The following is an 18,953-nucleotide window of genomic DNA, read 5'->3' as shown; positions in this document are numbered from 1 at the left end:
CTGGTGAAAGTGGAAAAAACGTGTGTGTCGATGTCAGCATAGTAGTAAGAACAACATCCTGCCGTCTATTTTTGATTACTGCCGGCTTGTGTAACAGAAAATGACAGCTTCCCGTGCAGTAATAGGCGTTTTATTTTTGGCACTTTGTTCTTTGTTAAGAGCTGAATGACAAGTTTGTTTGGATTTCTTTCCATCTGAACTTCACAGTGTTTTGCTTCCAGAAATATAACAGATCAGCACTTGTAAGAAGTTGTATCTGTAGCAGACAAAAGGTCTCACTGCTGACTGAAGTGTATCAAAAGAAAAAAAGCAGGTGGAAGGAACACATTTCCTTATAATTCAGATTTCTAGCATAATTTCATCAGCTTAGTTTAAAGAAAGGCATTAACAGCCTCTACATTTGTTTGAGCTGAGAATACTACTTGTGAGAGCGACTTTAGATAGTTGCAATGTTTGCATGATTCTTGTGTTAACGCTTATCCACCAGCTGGCCTAAATTAGTGATTAAGACAGCAGTTTAATCAGTGCCAAAGCTTTGAGAATAGGTCATGCGCACTTCATAGAGTGGGCATAAGTTTCTGGTAAAAATTGTGCTTACATCGTCACCCGCAGGGAAACACAGTGTATTAATTATAAATTTTATCATATCCAGAAAATCTTCCAATAAAACTATATGTATAAAATATTATTTCTTCATTTCAAGCTGTTTCAATGCCACATTCAGGAAATAAACTGAATCATCTGAAAGCTTTTGTAATGTATTATTTTTTAAGACAAATGTAATTTAAGCTCTGCTGATTTGATGCTGAATTTTTTTAATGATTTATGTTTTTTGGCACCTGCAAAGCTTAGTTACTCTAATACATGAATGATTTGGTATGTTTAGAACCCAACCGACACAGGATTTGTAAGACCAATTCTCATAGCGTGATTTGAAAATCCAATTTATCATCCGATATTAATTTTTCGTTCAGAGACATTAAAGTTAATCAGTTTTTTCCCCTAGCATTTGTTATATATATATATATATATATATATATATATAACAATGCAAGTACAGTGCAGTATATACTTATATACCCCCCCCCCCCCCCCCCAAAAAAAAACAAACAAAAACAAAAACAAAACAGAATAGCATTTATCACCCTTCTAAGGTCATTTTCTTCTTATGTCATTAGATTTTTAGAAGTCTAAGGAGCTTGGAAAGAAAAGCGTCTGGACTTCTTTAAGTGGCTTGAAGACGTGGTTTTATCTCAGTATGACCATTGACTCAGTCAGGAAACAGCTTAGTGACTAAATTATTTATTTTAGAACTGATATGGATAAAATGCTCTGTTTCCCAGTTTTCTGTAAACTCCAGTATGGTACATATTGAGAAATTAAGTTTATGCAAACAAAAAATATTTTTTTATTATGACATTTTTATTTTCATAATAAAAGAAATGACAATGAAACTTTACAAAAGAGGAATGAGGTACAAATAATTAACTAAAAAATAGTTTCTATACCTTGCATATTTTGCCTTACCAGATAAAAGAAGGTTTAACAGATTTATACAACAAAACAAATACCAATTACTTACATTTTCCATTATGTTTATAACTTCAGCAGACGACAGGGCCCTTTTCTCTTTTTCACACACCTTAGTTTTCCTTGTAATTGCTCTCAACCTTTGTCTGCTCATACTGAAGCTCTTTCCGAAGCTGTTTGCTTCTACCTGGCTCTGAGCTTTAGCTAGCTTCAGTGTTAGCCATTTTGCCTTTGTTAGCTTCTTTAAAATATCCGTGTAGGCATTTTACGTGTCTTATTATGCTTGTTCTCAGAAACATTTACTTGTACTGAATAGCTTCCTAATGATAGCCTACGTTGGCATGTGGCTGTAAATGATGTGTACCGGTAGATGACTGTTTGCTTCCAACCCTGTGCGCGCGTTGCGCATGCATGAAATGGACCAGCTCATAATTGGACACATGGGAGGCTAACCCACCAGTCACCAGTCCGGGTCAAGAATGTTGTCAACCTGGAAATTCTGGTCCCTCACCAGTCGAATGATCCCGTAAGAGAAGAAGTTAATTCAAAACAGTAGCCAGACATTGTATTTTCGAAACTTAAATCAATGGCTATTATAGAAAATCCACAATGACTAGTCTACAGCACCTTTCTTCAGCTATGTGTGAGCACAGGCAACTTTGTTCAACAAAGTTAGAGAAAAAAGTAAAATTATGAGGTCTTCTTCGTCTTAGGACCTCATTAAGCTGTCTTTACTCTCCTTTTTGCATCAAGACTGTCAAAGCATGTTATTAGCCGTGCACTGAATCCACCATCTTAAGACCGCTGTGGTTATGCAGTCCAATCTTAGACTCAGGACTCGTGAATACCACATTAGCCACTGAATGATATTTAATAGTTCTTGTCGAAGCGGCAGCAAAAAGTAACAGCTGTGGCATGAGTTCATTATGTGGACAGTACTGTCTCGTTAAAGATGTAACAAATGTTTTGGTTTATTCCCGTAACCACAGGATAGCACAGAGGGTTGGAATCCACCAGTGTCACTATTACAAAACCACATTTGTCTTGTGGTATAGACAGACTAACAGACAAAAGTTGGACTAAGAATTTCAGAAATGAGGTGATGAGCTATCTCCCTTCACTCACTACTTACATTTTTTTTCTTGTATGTTGTTTTGATAATCATGAATGTGATGTAGAAAACACATTTTGAAATATTCCATATCTATTCTTTAACAATCTCACCCGCCATGATGTCACATGACATATATTTGTTATAATAATATGAGCAACATTGCTGTTTGTGGTCAGATGAAATGGTTACTGTCACAGTTTGTGGCTGTTTGTCACAGAATTGATGTAAAAGCCACAGTAAATGTTGAGTCTGAGTTTCTGTTAATGAAGTGTGATGAAGAAATGTCAGCGGAAAACGCGTTGTTTTTATTATGTGTCTTTAAAAAGGCTCGACAGTTTGGCCACGCATTTTGCGTCTAGTTCATGGTTTGTATTATTATTGAAACAATTTTTTGGGCATGCTTTTTGCTTTTTAAAAATATCTGTCTTGTTAGATATTGCACCGATGACATGAGCTGCTGGCATGAAGCGTTTCAGCATCTTGGTTTCTGCTGAGTGTAAAAAGAATCTAATGTGAAATGCAGTCCTGAGCAATTCAGCAATGGTCAGTTACTGGGTTGTAACGGAAATGGAAAGCTATTGATTGTTAAGTGATTGCGGTCTCCTGCATGTTGTCATCAGCCAGTGGCCAGAAATTGAAAAGGGTAAAATGAGTGTGTGTGTTTGTGTGCGTGCCAGAGAGAGAGGACGGGGGAGGGGGTGTAAGCACTTCAGTAAGTCACCCATGCATGATGGCACACCCATCGCTGCAGTATTATAAATCAGGTAAAACCTTTTCTTGTCTGATGCTGCTGATGTAAGCAGGTCTCTATCTGACTATTAATTCAATAATATTTATATTAGTGATTCTTATTCATGTTAATGAAACAGCAGTGACTCTTAACCATATATTCCGAGTGATTAAAAAAGAAAAACAAAAAAACTTCCAATTTTAGAGATCCGAGGTAGTCTGAATTCAGTAGCTTTTGAATCCTTGTGGGATTTTCTTTGAGTCTGGCATGGGACTCAAGGATGAACTGATTAGAACTGAGTGGGCGAATGTCAAAGCTACTGAGACCACAAAATAATTTTTTTAATCTACAAAAATCAGAGGTCAACTTCATTGATACATCACGACATTTTACAAAAACTAATGTCTCATATTTAACACCATAAGTCAGAAGATCAGATTTCAGATTTTGCAGAATCAGATTTGGTGGCATTAATTTTTTGTGGGCAGCTGCAACTAATGTATTTTTCCTTTGACTCATTACAAGCTGCTTTTCACCACCATTTAAACTGACAGCTGTAGAGCTGCAACAATCGATCATTAACTTGGTTAACATCAAATTCATCAGGAGCTGTCATTATAACAATAACTGAAAAATCTTTTCTGGGTTATGGTCATCTTAGGTTGTTGATCTGTCAAAGAATGTCAAAAAACGATAAGGAAAATACCATTTAGTCACATGCAAAGGCTGATTTTGTTACAATAGTTTTACAACATTGGGCATCTTTTGTACCTTTTTTTGATTAACTGACAAATTTATCGTCTGTTTCCTTTACTGGAATGCTATGAAAGTTGTCTGTGTGCACTCCCTATTCACATTCAGTAATGTTGTCATGTTAAATTATTATGACAGAGCACTCTTTGGAAGGCGTTCTCTCTAAGCTAATGAAGGCATTGAGCTTTGCAGTATGATCTATGCTAGTGTGGTGTTCCAGGAGTTGATGACTGTGTGTTGTAATGTGTTGCTTCAGGGTGTGGTTGCTTGGGAAGACTCTGGGTTCTGGTTCGCACTAGTCCATCACTACCACCACCACCACCACCTAATATGTGCAATCACTACCACACAACTCATGAATAGCCACATTGTGTGTCTTTGAGCTCAGCAGATATTTGAGCTATGTACACAATAATACTTTTATTTTTCCTGTTGTTATGTTCAAAGGAATTGCTGCAGTTTATTATAATGATGAAACTCTGGGTCCACGGCCAGGGGCTGTAAATTGTTGCACACATCTGCTGATGGGAAAATATGGTGTGTTCCTCTTAGCAGACCAAGGAAAGACCAAGTCTTGCCGTTTTAGAGACTGGGTATATAAATAAGGCTATATTTTTTGGTTTTCAGTGTAATGTCGATGCTTTTTTATAAGAACTAATTTGATTACTAATTCATTTTACTAAAAAAATTAATTAATAAAAAAAATAAAATAACTAATTATCTCGTAAAGGTTACACGGAAGTTAAATACTGCAGGTCGCAACAAATTTTTCAGTATTGATTATTTTATTTGTCATCTATTCGAAAAAATGTCACAAGTCTCACATCACAAGCTCCAACACCTGAGGATGACATGTGCAGAAGCCTTGTTTTGTCCTAAAAACAGTTCTAAACAGAAAAGAATTAAACCTATATCCTGATAATTAAAGCAGTTTTTTAAAATTTGTGAAGCAGATAAGTGCAAATATTTGTTGATTGTGCCTGAAATTCACTGGGTAATTTAACTCAGACATACTTTAAGAAACTGACCATTTATAGCAGCAACGAGGAAGCGGACAGGAGAATGGGTTCTCCCAAATAAATATACCTTTGAACCCTATTGTTAAATCATAAGTGTAGAGCTCCACATATAAGGAGAAGATTGAGGTGGTGGAATGAAGTGAAGGGAAAAGAGCTTTGTCATGAAGTCATTGTGATAAGGTTATCCAAGGCTAAATTTCCTAAGGCATTAATATGTTCAATTATTTACATCATATTTGTTTTATTGAGCAAGTCCTGTATGAAGAAGATATCTTGCCCTTGCTCATTTTGTGAGCAAGGGCACGTCTGTAAACCCTTAACCCTGTTGTACAGTCAGTTGTACATTCAACCAGTCAGCAAAGCCAACATATCAGCGAAACCAGGCGCACCCTGTCTCTCCTCTCTTGCTTCTCTCCCTCTCGTCAACCTGTTGCCATGGCAGTGGCCTGCTAGAGTCGGCCCATGGTGCAGCAGCAAATTGTTCTTGTCTGACTGTGTGGCGCCATGACAACACCCAAATCAGGCCACAAAACATCAAAAGGTGTTGGCAAAAGGCTCCTCAGATTTAGTGTTGCTTTTTTAGTTTTACTTTGGAACATGTTCGTTACCACTGTAGGGATTATATAATATTTGCATTATTTTGTAACACAGATCAGAAATTGTCTGCTTTATGAAATGATTGAGTGATCAGTTGGTGATCGCATTCGGTCTATTGGATAAAACGATTACGCTGAGAAAAAAAACATTGACGGTTAAAATTATTGCGTAACAGAATCTGGATAAATGTGGTTACGATGTTAATCCATGACCTTAAAAGCGGCTTGAGCTTCAACGACATCAGCCTCCCAGATGACATCCCTGTCTGGAGAAATTTTCATTTTAAAAGAAGGGAAAGGTCTGCAAATTATGGTGATTTACTGGACCCCCTTTCAAGTAAAGGAGCAAAAGACTGAAGGATGCTGTTTAACCTCCTGACACCAGAGCTGTTGTTTGGGGAGCCTTTTTTACTTTTTTCTAGCTATGTGTGAATTCTTTTTACATACTTTGTTACATGCATGTCCCCTTGTGAGAACATGCTCACAAGGGGACATTAGGTTTATTTTACAGCACAACACAAGTAGAATGGAGTGTGTGATGCAAACAAAGCCAGGATGTAATGTCCCCATGTGTGGATGCAGGAGGTTATAATACTCTGTACACAGAGCTCTTCACATATATATGGGTCCATAGTCAGTTTATGTATCAGTGCAACCAGTATTTTGTCACAGATCTGACATGATCCAGATATTGAATGTCATTTAATCATCTGCCATCTGAAAAGTGGGTAATGAGTTGTGCAATAATTGACACTAGTTGATGTTCATCAAATAAATGAAGACATTTCCTCCCAAATCTTGCTTGTTTTTCTCGGCACGCAGACTTACTGGGTGGTCCATATAGTTATGCTATGTGAGATGTGTTTGCTTGTGACACGGCCACCACATGTACCCCTCTCTAGCAGCCATGAATGAAACATTGTTCATATCCTGTGGGTGGAAAGAAATAAGGAGATAATCTCACTACAGACAAACAGAGTACAGTTCTAATTCTTGTACAGTAATATTGTGACTTAGGCAAGTAAATTTCCAGTAGAGGATGATTTACTATGTCTAAACAAATTTTCTTGGCACAGTGTTGCATAGAATCATAATTGTTATCGTATTTCATCCCCTCCAACCCCACCCTCCCTCCTTTTCCCTCCACTCTGCCCATCTCTTTCTCTACAGAGCGACAGGCTTCTGATCAAAGGCGGAAGGATTGTTAATGATGATCAGTCCTTCCATGCCGATATCTACATGGAGGATGGCCTCATTAAGTAAGTATTCCACTGTCCTCTTTTCTGCTCTGCTCACACCTCTTCCCATTTGGTTTCGTCCCTCCACTTATAGTTCACCTCATCAACTATTTTCTGTCTGGGCTATGTGGTATCTTACTTGTCCCCTTTATATTTAAATCCTTCTCTCCCCTGAAGGTGCATAGTGCTGCTGTAGAAATTCAAATATTTTACTTTTCCAAAACTCTGAAACACAGATAATCCTAAATTTCTTGAAGAAATTCAAAATCAAAAGGGCTTCTTTTGAAATAATTATCTATACCAGGGTAAAACGGTATTAAAAAAATGTGAAAAGAGCACCTTGGGCCTTAAAGATTACCTTCAAGAGTTTAATCATGATTAGATTGTTAGTTTTTGAATGCTATTTGATCCTAAGACAGTAGTGGTTAAAAACTGGTTGCTCCACTTGCAATGATAGTTTTAAAGTTTAAGCGAAGAGCAGATATTACAGTCTAAGTGAACACCAGCTACATAATGAATAGCAGTCTTATAAACACTTCCTCCAAAACACTGATGAGGAAATCTGAAACAATTTAAGAATTACGACATGAATGCAGACTGAATGAATGAAGCTAACAATCTGAACTTGTTGCGGTAACAGTTAAACTCATAACAGCTGTTCTTGACCGGGCTGGGGTAGGACAGTGGAACTGTCTCACTCGCTTTCCCCGTTGTTCTGTTGCCACTTGAATTCCCAGTTGTCCCTGTTGACCCTAAGTGAGGCAGCTCAGAGAGAGGAGCCCACAGAAAGACTGGTGTTGCATGATAAACACCCACATGCCGGCGGCACTATTGGACTGTTGGCAAACTCACAGAGACTCTGGCTTCTGCCTGCCTGTCTAACCTGTGTCTTCTATAAAAATACTTTTTAGCAGAAGCGAAATGTTAATGTGTTGGGATGGTGACATTGTCCCGCTTCAGGCTAGGTTGACTTTGTTTCAGTTAGGTTTTTTTTCTGCTTTCGATTTATACCCATTAAACATTTTTTTGCCTTTTGCTATGTGGTCTTCCTTTCTGGAATAATTTGGTTCTCTGAATTTGAATAATTGGCATCTCAGCTTTGATAAATAATCAAAAAGGGGAAGTAATACATATATTTTGTTTGTGTACATTTATGGACAGGTTTTAATATAGTTACGATAACATCATCTTCACTTGACAGGCAGATTGGTGACAATCTGATTGTGCCTGGTGGTGTGAAAACCATTGAGGCCAACGGGAAGATGGTGATCCCTGGTGGTATCGACATCCACACCCACTTCCAGATGCCGTACCGTGGAACCACAACTGTGGATGACTTTGCCCAGGGATCAAAGGCCGCTCTTGCTGGTGGGACAACCATGATCGGTAAGAGCTGCAGGAAAGGTCACCCACGCAGTGAAGCTGATAATAGTAAAGCTTTTTCAGAAAAAAAGCTAAAAAGAAAATGCAGTGAGGGGAGGGATGGCTGAACGCCAGACAGAGGAAAAGAGAAAGGGAGGCATGGGAAAAGGTTTTGGTCCCACTACGAAAGAGGACCATACAAAAGACTGAGCGTGGGGGGCGATGACTGGTGGGGGTTATAGAGTGAAACACTACTCCCAAAGAAATAGGGCATCAGTGTCGTACTCTCATGTCTGGTTTGACTACAGCCTTTTCTTTTGTGGATTTGTGAACTTCATGTAGGTTAGGGATGAGATGCTGTCACAGTTGGTAGATGCTGCAGTTTCATTAAAACTTCTTTTGGGCTGACTGCTCCTCTGCTGCCTGTTGGCCCTGTTTTCAAACAGACAAAGCCACTAACAGGCGTGCTACTGTAGTAAGCTCTATTCATGAGCTCCATTCATAGAGGGATTATATTCCAGGGGGTTAGAAAGTGGAAATGTGTACTCTGCTGTCTGCTTGTGTGTTTTTTTTGCTTTTTTTATATCGTACATGTCTGTCTTAACTAGCAAATGAGGTTGTGTTGAGAGACGGTGAACAAAAATAGTGTGGACACTGAGCGTTTGCCATTGTTTTGTGTGTGTGTGTGTCTGTGTGTATGTATGCGACTGCTGTTTTCAGCTATATCCTATTAACATAAGCAGATTGGGTTTTCTTTAATAAGATAAAGAAGGCAGTCAGGTGGCAAGGCAGCAGGAGGCTTTATTTTATTAGAGCTGAGTTAGATGTAGCAGGATATTTTGTGCACTGTGATCCTGTTGTGTCCACAAACAGAAACACAAACTCGTACTGTGTGCTTTTCAATCTGCACAGAAAATCATGCAAATATACACATTATGTATGTAATTATATGTGCTTGTGCTTATGCAAGCAGCATCCATGCAAAGCATTCATGATGCATTTAAGAACTTGCATCGAAATGTGCACCATTCTTATTAATAAAAAATGTGATCGTGGCTACACAGAAAATATAAAAGTAGGTAAAGTCGCTCAATTTTTGTGCAAGGACACCTGTACCCAGATAGAGATGTACAAAATGCAATGTGACATCTGACAAGGTTATTTCCCACTGGCTGAGCACTGCAGGAATTCAGACAGACAGCTGATTATGCAAGATAAACAATGCAGGGAGAAAGTTAAAGCACCAGCAGACAGATCCTGACGCTGCCCTCTCTTTGTCTCCTTACGTGTGACTATGCCCACCCCACTTGTGTCAACTCTTTGCCACTTCACCTGTCATATCGCTTTTTGCATTCATCTTCTTTCTGTCTGATAATACTTGTCTTCCTTTATTCTTCAGTGGACCATGTGATGTCAGAACCTGGTACCAGTCTGATAGAGGCCCATGACCAGTGGAGGCAGTGGGCTGATGAGAAAGCCTGCTGCGACTACTCTCTCCACGTGGACATCACCCACTGGAATGACAGCGTAAAGCAGGAGGTGGATAATCTCATCAAGGAAAAGGGTGGGTCTTGATGGCGTGCTATAAGAGCTTCGTGGGGGAGGTGGGGGTGGAGTGCTTTGGGAGATTTTGTTTAAAAGTAGTTAAAGTAATTAAACTTTACATAAAACGTATCACATTTTATCTTTCTCTCATGTTGACTTACTGTTTTTGCAGGAGTGAACTCATTCCAGGTGTACATGGCGTACAAGGACTACTACCAGATGAGCAACAGTGAGGTAGAGCGCCTTAAATGTAGCACACACTTTAAAGACCAGGTTTTGCTGTTTTAATATCTGTGTTAAAACTCTTTTTGTTCTCAGCAGTCATCTTTCCCCGCATCTTTGATGTGCAGGGATGGGAGAAAAATCAACAGTTTTGAAAAATGCCAGGCTCAGTGCAAAATTTGCTTTGGTGTTGCTATCTTTCCAACTCGGCTCAGCGACAAGATGGTGCCTTTGAAGAGACACAGCTGCAACTTTTTAACTCTGAAAGCTATTTTAAGTTACCGAAGGCCTAATATTAGTTTTGCACTGAATTGTTGAGGACTGTTGCTTTTGTCCTCAATTCATCATACATTAGAAAAGGGCTCACTTCATGGCCTTTATTATTATTTCACTGTGTCACAAACTCCCAGTTGAAGTCAATATAAAATGAGTCATTGCCAACTTCCTGTAACTTCACAGTCAACATGCAAAAAAAAAAAATGGCCGTGACTTGGCTCCAATGGTGGCAAAGTGTCTAAAAAAGGACTACGTAATTATTGTTCACAGCTTTTGATTTATGCGTACTGTGATTTTATAAGGACTCAAAAAACAGTGGAAAGCCAGAGGGTGTGAGGCAGGACTCTGTTTCTCATACAGCCGTACCTAATTTGGTTGGTCAAAGGAGCACATGTTTCAACTGAAATAGTCCAGCCTGAAAAACTGATGTCATGCAGCTCGCTAAGGAACTGTGGCACAACAACATAACAACAACTGCAGTTCATCCACATGACTCTCACCATTTCTGGAGACCACACACAATAATTGCAGCGTGTCGGAGTAGACATCATGTAAATTGTGGGCTTCTTTTAAATTGTGGCTTATGGGTGACCTCTGAGTTAAAAAGGAGTGCCCTTTCTTTGAGTAAACACCGAGGCAGGATTTGAAATATAAAAGAAGTGCCACTGTAATTTCAATCTTTCTATCTTTCTCATCCAGCTCTATGAGGTCTTTACCTTCTTGGCAGAGCGGGGAGGCATCGCTCAGGTCCACGCTGAAAATGGCGAGATCATCGCTGAGGTAACAATGGAAACGAGTGCACTAACAGACACCTTTCTTCTCCATTGCTTCCTCACTGCCTGATTTTTCTTTTTTCTGAACTTTTGTGCCCGGTCCAACTCTGTGATATGTTTTTGTTTAGTATGATTTATTTCAGTTCACTTCAGTTCACTTTTCTAGTCTTATCACAGTGCATCTCCACTACTTAGAGACTAAACACACTGTCACTGATGAGAGGGAGACTGTTTCCTGTAGGACTGTAATGTGTGGGTGTAGTTTATACAGGGCTGTGCCGTTTTGTGGACAAATGAAAGTGAATCAACCGTAATAGGTGATGGATCGAGAGGGCTGGTATTAGTCAGAGCTCCAGACCATGCCTGGATTCTGTCACTGTGTGTGTATGCGGGTGCGTGTTGGATCTGATTCATCGCAATTCCCAGCTCTCCTATCCAGTTTGCAACTTTAACTTGGAAGTCTGATTTCCATCTGTAAGACCAACATGTCTGAACACTTGATTATGTCATGTACTGTACTTTAGACCACCTAAGATAGAGGTGTCTTGTTTAGATTTGCTGCCAGAGCTGCCCCTGATTATGTTCAAGCTTTTATTACTCAAAGTTCTAGATGCACCCAAGGGGTGGGTCACATCTTTGCTTTTGCAGATGATGTGGTTCTGCTGGCTTCAACCTTAAGCATACACTGGAGATGTTTGTGGCCAAGTGCAAAGCTGCAGGGGGAGAAGTAGCAACTCTGAACCTGAGGATATGCTTTACAGCTTGATTCACTAGTCCAGGTTGGGGCAGGGTCTTCTTCATATTTGGCAATGAGTTGTGAACAATGGCCAAAAGAATATTAATATAATATTGCTGTTACAAGTGGCAGAAATTAGCTTTCACACACACATCCTTAGAAGAGTTCAGTCTTTCTTCTTACTCTGCATTAAAAAATCTCTGTTAAGGTGGATTAGGTATCTGACTAGTGTCCCTCCTAGGTGAGTGTTTTGGTCTTTTGGCTGGACCCCACTTCTCAGCTAGCTTGGGAAGCTCTCTGTTAGAACAACAGCCATGGAAAAGCATAGAAACAAATGCCAAAGGACAGCTTCTCATCTTCAAATGGCCAATAAATGCCGGTTTGAGATAAACTCCCCTCTCAAAACTCATGTACTGAAAGTTCAGTTACTTTTTTCCTGAAAGGGTTTGCAACTTCCATAATTCCCATATCCTATAACTTTTTCCTGACTCTATGTTTCCTTGGAGCGAGATCAGCAATGCTAGATTTCTAAACTTTTCCAAACATATTTAGCCATAGGGCCATCTATTGTAACAACTTCATGAGCATCTCCTGAAGGCAGCATAAATATTAGAAATGCACCTTGAAAAACTTAGGTTGTAACTGCTTTTGCTTGCCCAATGTAGGCAGCCAGGCAGCCTCTTCTGTGTGAGTTTGGGGAAGGGGAAGAGTCTCAGCGCAGCAATGTTGATCAGAGCCACAAATTTGTTTCGTGTAGTAACACAGCTGGGATTCCTCTCATTTGTAGACATGTCTAGATTTTCCGTGTCTGTCATCAACAGGTCCTGCTCCTTGCAACAAAGTTTTTCTCCTCAGATAGCTGAGGGGAGCACTGACCACAGGAATGCCACTAGTTTCTTCAGTTACAGTACAAGTTGTCTTGCCTTTGGCTGATATAGTCTCAGTCTTTAATTTTAGCTGCCTGACCAATCGTAGGCTTCTAAGACAGAGTATTACTGATTTTCCACTGGTATGAGATGCTCGCTTAAAGCCTTATTTGCAGAAGCATGTCACCGTAATACATTTTCAACTCACAGACAGTCGCTCTAAATGACACTATGCAAGGAAAGGTACAAACTAATGCCTAAGAAAACTAACCTGAAAACAGAGTTTTTGCTTTTAGGTGATGTTCCGAAAGTGAAATTTTCCTTGCTCTGAGCCGTGCACAGACCCACATGTTAAAACTGCAGTTCGTGTACTTAACACACGCAGAACTAATCAGAAACAGTTTATCATTCTGAAGTTTGTAGACTGATGAAGACCTCCCAGAAAGTTCTACATACTGTACATTATGTCTATAAACTGAGCAGCTAACAGTTGACTTTTTGCATGTGTGTTGAACAGGAGCAGGCCCGGATGCTGCAGATGGGTATCACTGGACCAGAGGGGCATGTGCTGAGCAGGCCAGAAGAGGTCTAACATTCACACATCATACACTATATTAAATATTAGCTACTATGCATCATTTGCATGTGCAAGCATTTTGAAAGGGACTGTCCTAAAAAAGTATTCAAATAAATTAGCCATGTTATAATTTATCATTTTTTTGTGCAAACAGTACAAACATGGTTGTACATGTAAAGAATCACATTCTGCACAGTGACATTTTTGGACTGGTCCTCAGACACACACGTTGTTCCTGTTACACACATGTGGTTTCAGATACATTTGAGACACTGGGTGAAAAAAAAGTCTCTTGTTCCATCCAGTTTTTGCTGTGAATGTTTCTTCAGCAAACAACAAAAATCAAAGCCACACTTTCAGCTCAACGACTTGTCTGGGATTTTCCATTCTGTGCTGCTGCAGAGGGTTCCTGTCCCACCAGTATCATAATGTCAAGTAGCTGAGTGGAGTCTTAAGAATCTAGAAATTGGTAACATGATTTTCTTAAACAGGCAAAGTCAGACAAGTGTTTCTCTATTAGTGTACACTATCTTATTCAGTACTAATCCAGTGGTCATTGAAGCCAGACTGAACCTCTGGACTCAAAGAAAACAGTGTTTGCATCATATGGAGGCAGTGACGTTTCTACTTGAAATCTTTGTAGAATTTTGTATTTAAAGTCACTTTTAGTTCTCGTTAGCCAGCATTTACAAATATGGGGATGAAGATTTCAGAAATGCAATAATCACAATAAAACACCAGGTGCTTTTCATTGTGGACATGTGTCTAAAATGTGTCCAATATGTTTGTTTTTAAAGCCTTCCATCTTGGAAAATCTGCAAGTACTGGGTGTTAGTCTGACCTCACTTAAGTTTCTTTTAAACATTTGTTTGCTGATCGCATTAAATTTAACTACTCAAACACAATATAACTGAAACAATCCTTGACTTGCCCAGTTTTAAAATTATAAGCTTCTCCTTGTCGTTCGGGTTCAAAATAAATTATTCAAATGATACAGCTCCAAAAATGTATAATTTGCTGCGGTAGTGATATTTGAAGTTTGTTTGACAAAATCTTAATGGGAAAAACATTCCCGAGTCAACCGCATTGTGCTCTTTCGTCTGTAGCTGGAGGCAGAGGCGGTATTTCGTGCCATCACCATCGCCAGCCAAACCAACTGTCCGCTCTACGTGACACGGGTCATGAGCAAGAGTGCTGCTGACATCATCTCACAGGCCCGGAAAAAAGGTAAAAAGCAGAATTTGTCCTGGGCCTTTATATGTTTTTTTTTTTCTTTTTCTGTGTTTTCCAAGACGAGAAATGTACACGCTGAGTTGTCTCTGTTTGGTATAATGAAAAAAATATCCCACTCTTAGAGTAACATTCAGCTTTGTTGTTCAGGTCTTTTCTGTGGTTGAGCTGTCACACACACTTTTCCTTAGAGGATAGAACAGATGTGAACCAAGAGCCTGCCTGGCGTAGATGGATTGTGAAATTAACAGTTTTTGAGAATGTGATGAAAACAAGCAGATAAGAACAATATGTGTTTGAATGTCTTTGGTGGAAAGCCAAATGAGGTTTTAACACACCAGATTGCTGACCTCAGATAGCCTTCTCTGCACTCAGGTGAATCCATTAGGAGCATTTATGAGCTTGACACGTTTGTTTGGCTCCATTCCCGAGCTGTTATATGAAAACCAGGAAATAATAATGTATGTTAGTGCAAGGGACTATGAAGAAGCATAAGAGCACACGTGTTAGTGACAGGACTCAAACCGTGCATGAAAGAGAACAACCTCAGCTGCAACTGAGCAAGTGGAATTTGTGCATTGCCAATGCTGGCATGGTCCCCTGCTGGAAACTTTCACATGAATTGCCAAAGCTTTTAGCGAGACTAAACTGCTGACAAAATAAAAATAAAGGTGCATTAACGCAATTGATGATTATGCAAATGGATACCCTCACACTTGGCACTTTGTTGACGTCTAACAAAGTTTTGACTGATTTTCTTTTCCCAGGAAATGTTGTGTTTGGGGAGCCAATCACAGCCAGTCTGGGCACTGATGGGACACATTACTGGAGCAAGAATTGGGCCAAAGCAGCTTCTTTTGTAACATCACCTCCTCTTAGCCCCGATCCTACCACTCCAGACTATCTGAACACACTCCTGTCCAGGTACACATCCCCTTTGCAACTTCATTTTGCATGTGCAGAAACGTTGTTGTTTGTAAGTGCCATGAACACCACTGTGTTGTAAAATTATAGCTATTAAAGTTTAGATTTTAGATTTAGATACATCCAAAGTTTGTGTTTCTTATGAAAAATCAGCAATTGTTGTGCAAGAAATGGACTTCTGGTAAGTGAGTTACTGCTTCATGTGGAAACAGGAAACATTAGTAATGGTTTACACTGGAAGGACAAACTCTGGCACGCTGCATACTTCTTTACTTTCAGTCCCCCTTCTGTTTTGTTTTGCTTCTCCTGCTGAAGTAGAAGCATATTTACTTATGTTTACAGAACTTTAATGCTGTACACAGACTTTACTGTCCTGGTGTAATACCTTCAATATGCCTCTTCTCCTCCCAGTGGAGACCTGAGTGTGACTGGCAGCGCTCACTGCACCTTCAGCGTGGCCCAGAAGGCCATTGGCAAGGATGACTTCACCCAGATCCCAGAAGGTGTCAATGGAGTGGAGGAGAGGATGGCTCTCATTTGGGACAAAGCTGTGGTGAGGACAATCACATACTGATAGAGGCGCATGGTGACGTGTGATTTTTATTTTTATCTTGATTCATTTGATTTTTACGATTTTCCCAGAGGAACATCACCAACTTTATGTCCCTTAGCTTTGTTTTAGCAGTCACCTGTGGTGTTTCACTCGGCAGCTCCACTATGTCACTCTCTGTGCCTCTTTTACATGTCCATCCATGTCTGTTTTTCCCCTTTAAACAGCACTCTAGCCTTATTTTTTTCTCTATATCACTGTGTCCGTATAATTAACATGCAGCCTTGTTGAGCTTTGCCGTAAAGTGCATTGCTGGCTCTGAAATTTGGGTAGGCTTTTAAACATAAAACTCAATACATTTCCTCAGCACAAGTACTTAGAATCCTGGCTCACACCAAACTTGGACCGACTGTCAGTAGGCCTATTTTTAAAAGGTTGACAAAGGTTAGCTGTTTTCCCTGCTTCCACTCATCTTCTAAGAAATCCCCCATTAATGACAGCTTCATATTTTAATGCTAAAATATGGAAGCGTCACTTACATATAGTATCTTATGTTGAGAGATTTAAATGTAAGAAAAATGCATAATCTGAAACTGTTTTTATGGATATTTTCACAACAAAGTTTATTCTCAAAGTTTAAAAACGTCCTCCATGCATTTACATTAATACTACAAATACACCATTCAGCTAATTGAATAATGTGTCTTCAGTAGTAGGACTACATGCTGTAGGGTGTGCTCCATAATGCTAATATATGGATAATGGATACAGCCTCAACATTTCCAGTAATATTTGCTCGTGCGTTGTGCTTGTTTTGCTCTCAGACTACAGGTAAGATGGATGAGAACATGTTTGTGGGCGTCACCAGCACTAACGCAGCCAAGATCCTGAACCTGTACCCTCGTAAGGGTCGGATTGCTGTGGGCTCTGATGCCGATCTGGTCATCTGGGACACAGACGCCATTCGCACCATCACTGCCAAGACACACAACTCAGTATGTACTCAGACCAAAGTATCAGTTAAATTCAATTCGCAGGTCCTGGCTCTTTTTTTTTTTTTTTTTTTTTTTTTTTACTTTTTTTGCTTCCCTTTCTACTTGTTTTACATTTATGCTGTAAAACCATAGGCACTGTAATGCTTCACAAGTTCTCACAAAAACCTTATTTGATTTAGTTGGTTAAATATAACAGCTGTGTTACAAAAAAAAACCCCAAAACATCTGGTATTTTTTAAAATAAGAAAAAAAGAAAAATTGTGCTTTAAAGGGTGAGATGTATTTTTGGGCGGGGGGACAGACAAGTAGAATGTACGATCGGAGGTAAGTGTCTGCATCTGTGTGCAAGAGGCAAAGAAAAAGAGAGACTGAGGAAGAGAGAGGGAGAAAGGGAGACTGGGAGTAAGTTAGGGAGGGGAAAAAAAGCACATTTTTGAGCAGCTTCCAGAGAGGTCTGAGTACCTCGGAACGGAAATGAATTCTCAGTGGATCTTCACTAATTCCACTCCACACTGGGCTCACCACAAGACCAGGTCTCAATGCTGAGACTCAATACATTCAGAACTCCTTAATAATGATGAAGCAGTTATTTATTAAAAAAAAAAAAAGATTTATGCCGTGCTTATTCAACTAAATCAGACAAACAGCAAACAAACAATGATGCAAATGCTGCCAAAATGTCTAGTTCAGCAGAACTGAAGTTAATCCACAGAGAATGTATGTGCTGTATAATCAAGAGGTATTTCCTTCCTCTATATCACTTTCACTTGCACAGATCCTCCAAAATACATGAATAATTGGAAAAGTGGGTTTAAAGAATGGCTCTCATTGTATGAGATTCTGTTACTGTAAACACTAATATTTCAGCTGGTTTCATAAAACCTTGGAGATTTTGGACATCTGTATACACTGCTTGTTGGCAAGCTGCACGTCTCATAAGTAGAAAGCAACTTTGGTTGAAATGTATTTTTGATTTAATGGGAAACATCTCACACAATATGCAGCCTGGACCAGAGGTGATAGTGCACTGCATTTCCTCCTGCTTCCCAATGCACTGACTTATGTATAATATTATAGGTTAGCACTTGGGTTTTTTTTTTCACATTAAAGAAATGTTTTGTCACATTTTCCTAAGAGAGCGGGTGGAAACGAGTGTAAAAAGGTCAGCAGAATGTAAATGAATAACCCTTTTAAACTGCACTTAAGGCCATTCGAAATCTGAGCGTCTTTGTGTGTAGTTATGAGTTCAGAGTTCGATACTGAAAGTGAAATTACATTAGAAATGTGAAACTGCATCCTGTTGTACACTCTTACAGTTTAAGCCGAGGGCCTCGCACACATTGTGCTCCGCACATACACACTATGTGTACAGTACGCACGGTATATATGAGTAATGAGGTTTCTGCCATTACACAGATGTTAAAGATTCCTCTCGGGCCGCTCAGCAGCAGAGGAAGTGTCCGCACAGGAAATTACGGCTTCAGCAGCCTAGGACAAATCCTGCTTTTGCATAAACACTGTCCACGAGCAGGGAGAGTATGCATTAGCTGAAAAGCTAGTAATATCTAAATTGATCGCAGGAATGATGAATTGAAACGTGTAGATTTCAGTTTGTCTTGCTTAAAGGCTCGGTGACATTTGTTTTTGTTGGAAGACGAGACTATGGCGCTGTCTCCAGATGGAGGAACAAGACGTGAAACAGAGAGAAGTGGACTAATAATATGCCTTCTCTAAATGTGGAGTACATCCACCGAGGATCCATGGGTTCTTGCATAATGATGTCACCCCTTTCCTTTCCTCCTAGTCGCCCTTCCAGCTGTAAAACCACAGAGAGAAGCAGATGACCAGAATCACAGCAGCTCCCACTTCAAATAAATCTCTCTTAAGGAGAACCATTGCAGGCAAAACAATTGTTTT

The 18,953-nt window shown here is 39.6% G+C and overlaps 1 protein-coding gene across 3 annotated transcripts in view; it reads left to right on the top strand.

The window, feature by feature from the left end:
* The window catches only part of dpysl3 (dihydropyrimidinase like 3), a 41,513-nt gene that overhangs the window by 14,417 nt on the left and 8,143 nt on the right, over positions 1 to 18,953 (top strand). For all 3 annotated transcript variants that reach the window (XM_040032222.1, XM_040032221.1, XM_040032223.1), the window contains exons 2-11: positions 6,913 to 7,001; positions 8,182 to 8,366; positions 9,742 to 9,906; positions 10,060 to 10,121; positions 11,085 to 11,165; positions 13,278 to 13,346; positions 14,444 to 14,564; positions 15,335 to 15,491; positions 15,903 to 16,044; positions 16,866 to 17,036. In XM_040032222.1, coding sequence (XP_039888156.1) covers positions 6,913 to 7,001; positions 8,182 to 8,366; positions 9,742 to 9,906; positions 10,060 to 10,121; positions 11,085 to 11,165; positions 13,278 to 13,346; positions 14,444 to 14,564; positions 15,335 to 15,491; positions 15,903 to 16,044; positions 16,866 to 17,036 — 1,242 coding nt within the window. The remainder of the gene's footprint in view (positions 1 to 6,912; positions 7,002 to 8,181; positions 8,367 to 9,741; positions 9,907 to 10,059; positions 10,122 to 11,084; positions 11,166 to 13,277; positions 13,347 to 14,443; positions 14,565 to 15,334; positions 15,492 to 15,902; positions 16,045 to 16,865; positions 17,037 to 18,953) is intronic.

Source organism: Simochromis diagramma, unplaced genomic scaffold (genome assembly GCF_900408965.1).
Source record: "Simochromis diagramma unplaced genomic scaffold, fSimDia1.1 OVJJ01000216.1, whole genome shotgun sequence".
Taxonomy (NCBI): domain Eukaryota; kingdom Metazoa; phylum Chordata; class Actinopteri; order Cichliformes; family Cichlidae; genus Simochromis; species Simochromis diagramma.
This window is presented reverse-complemented; position numbering and strand designations above follow the sequence as displayed.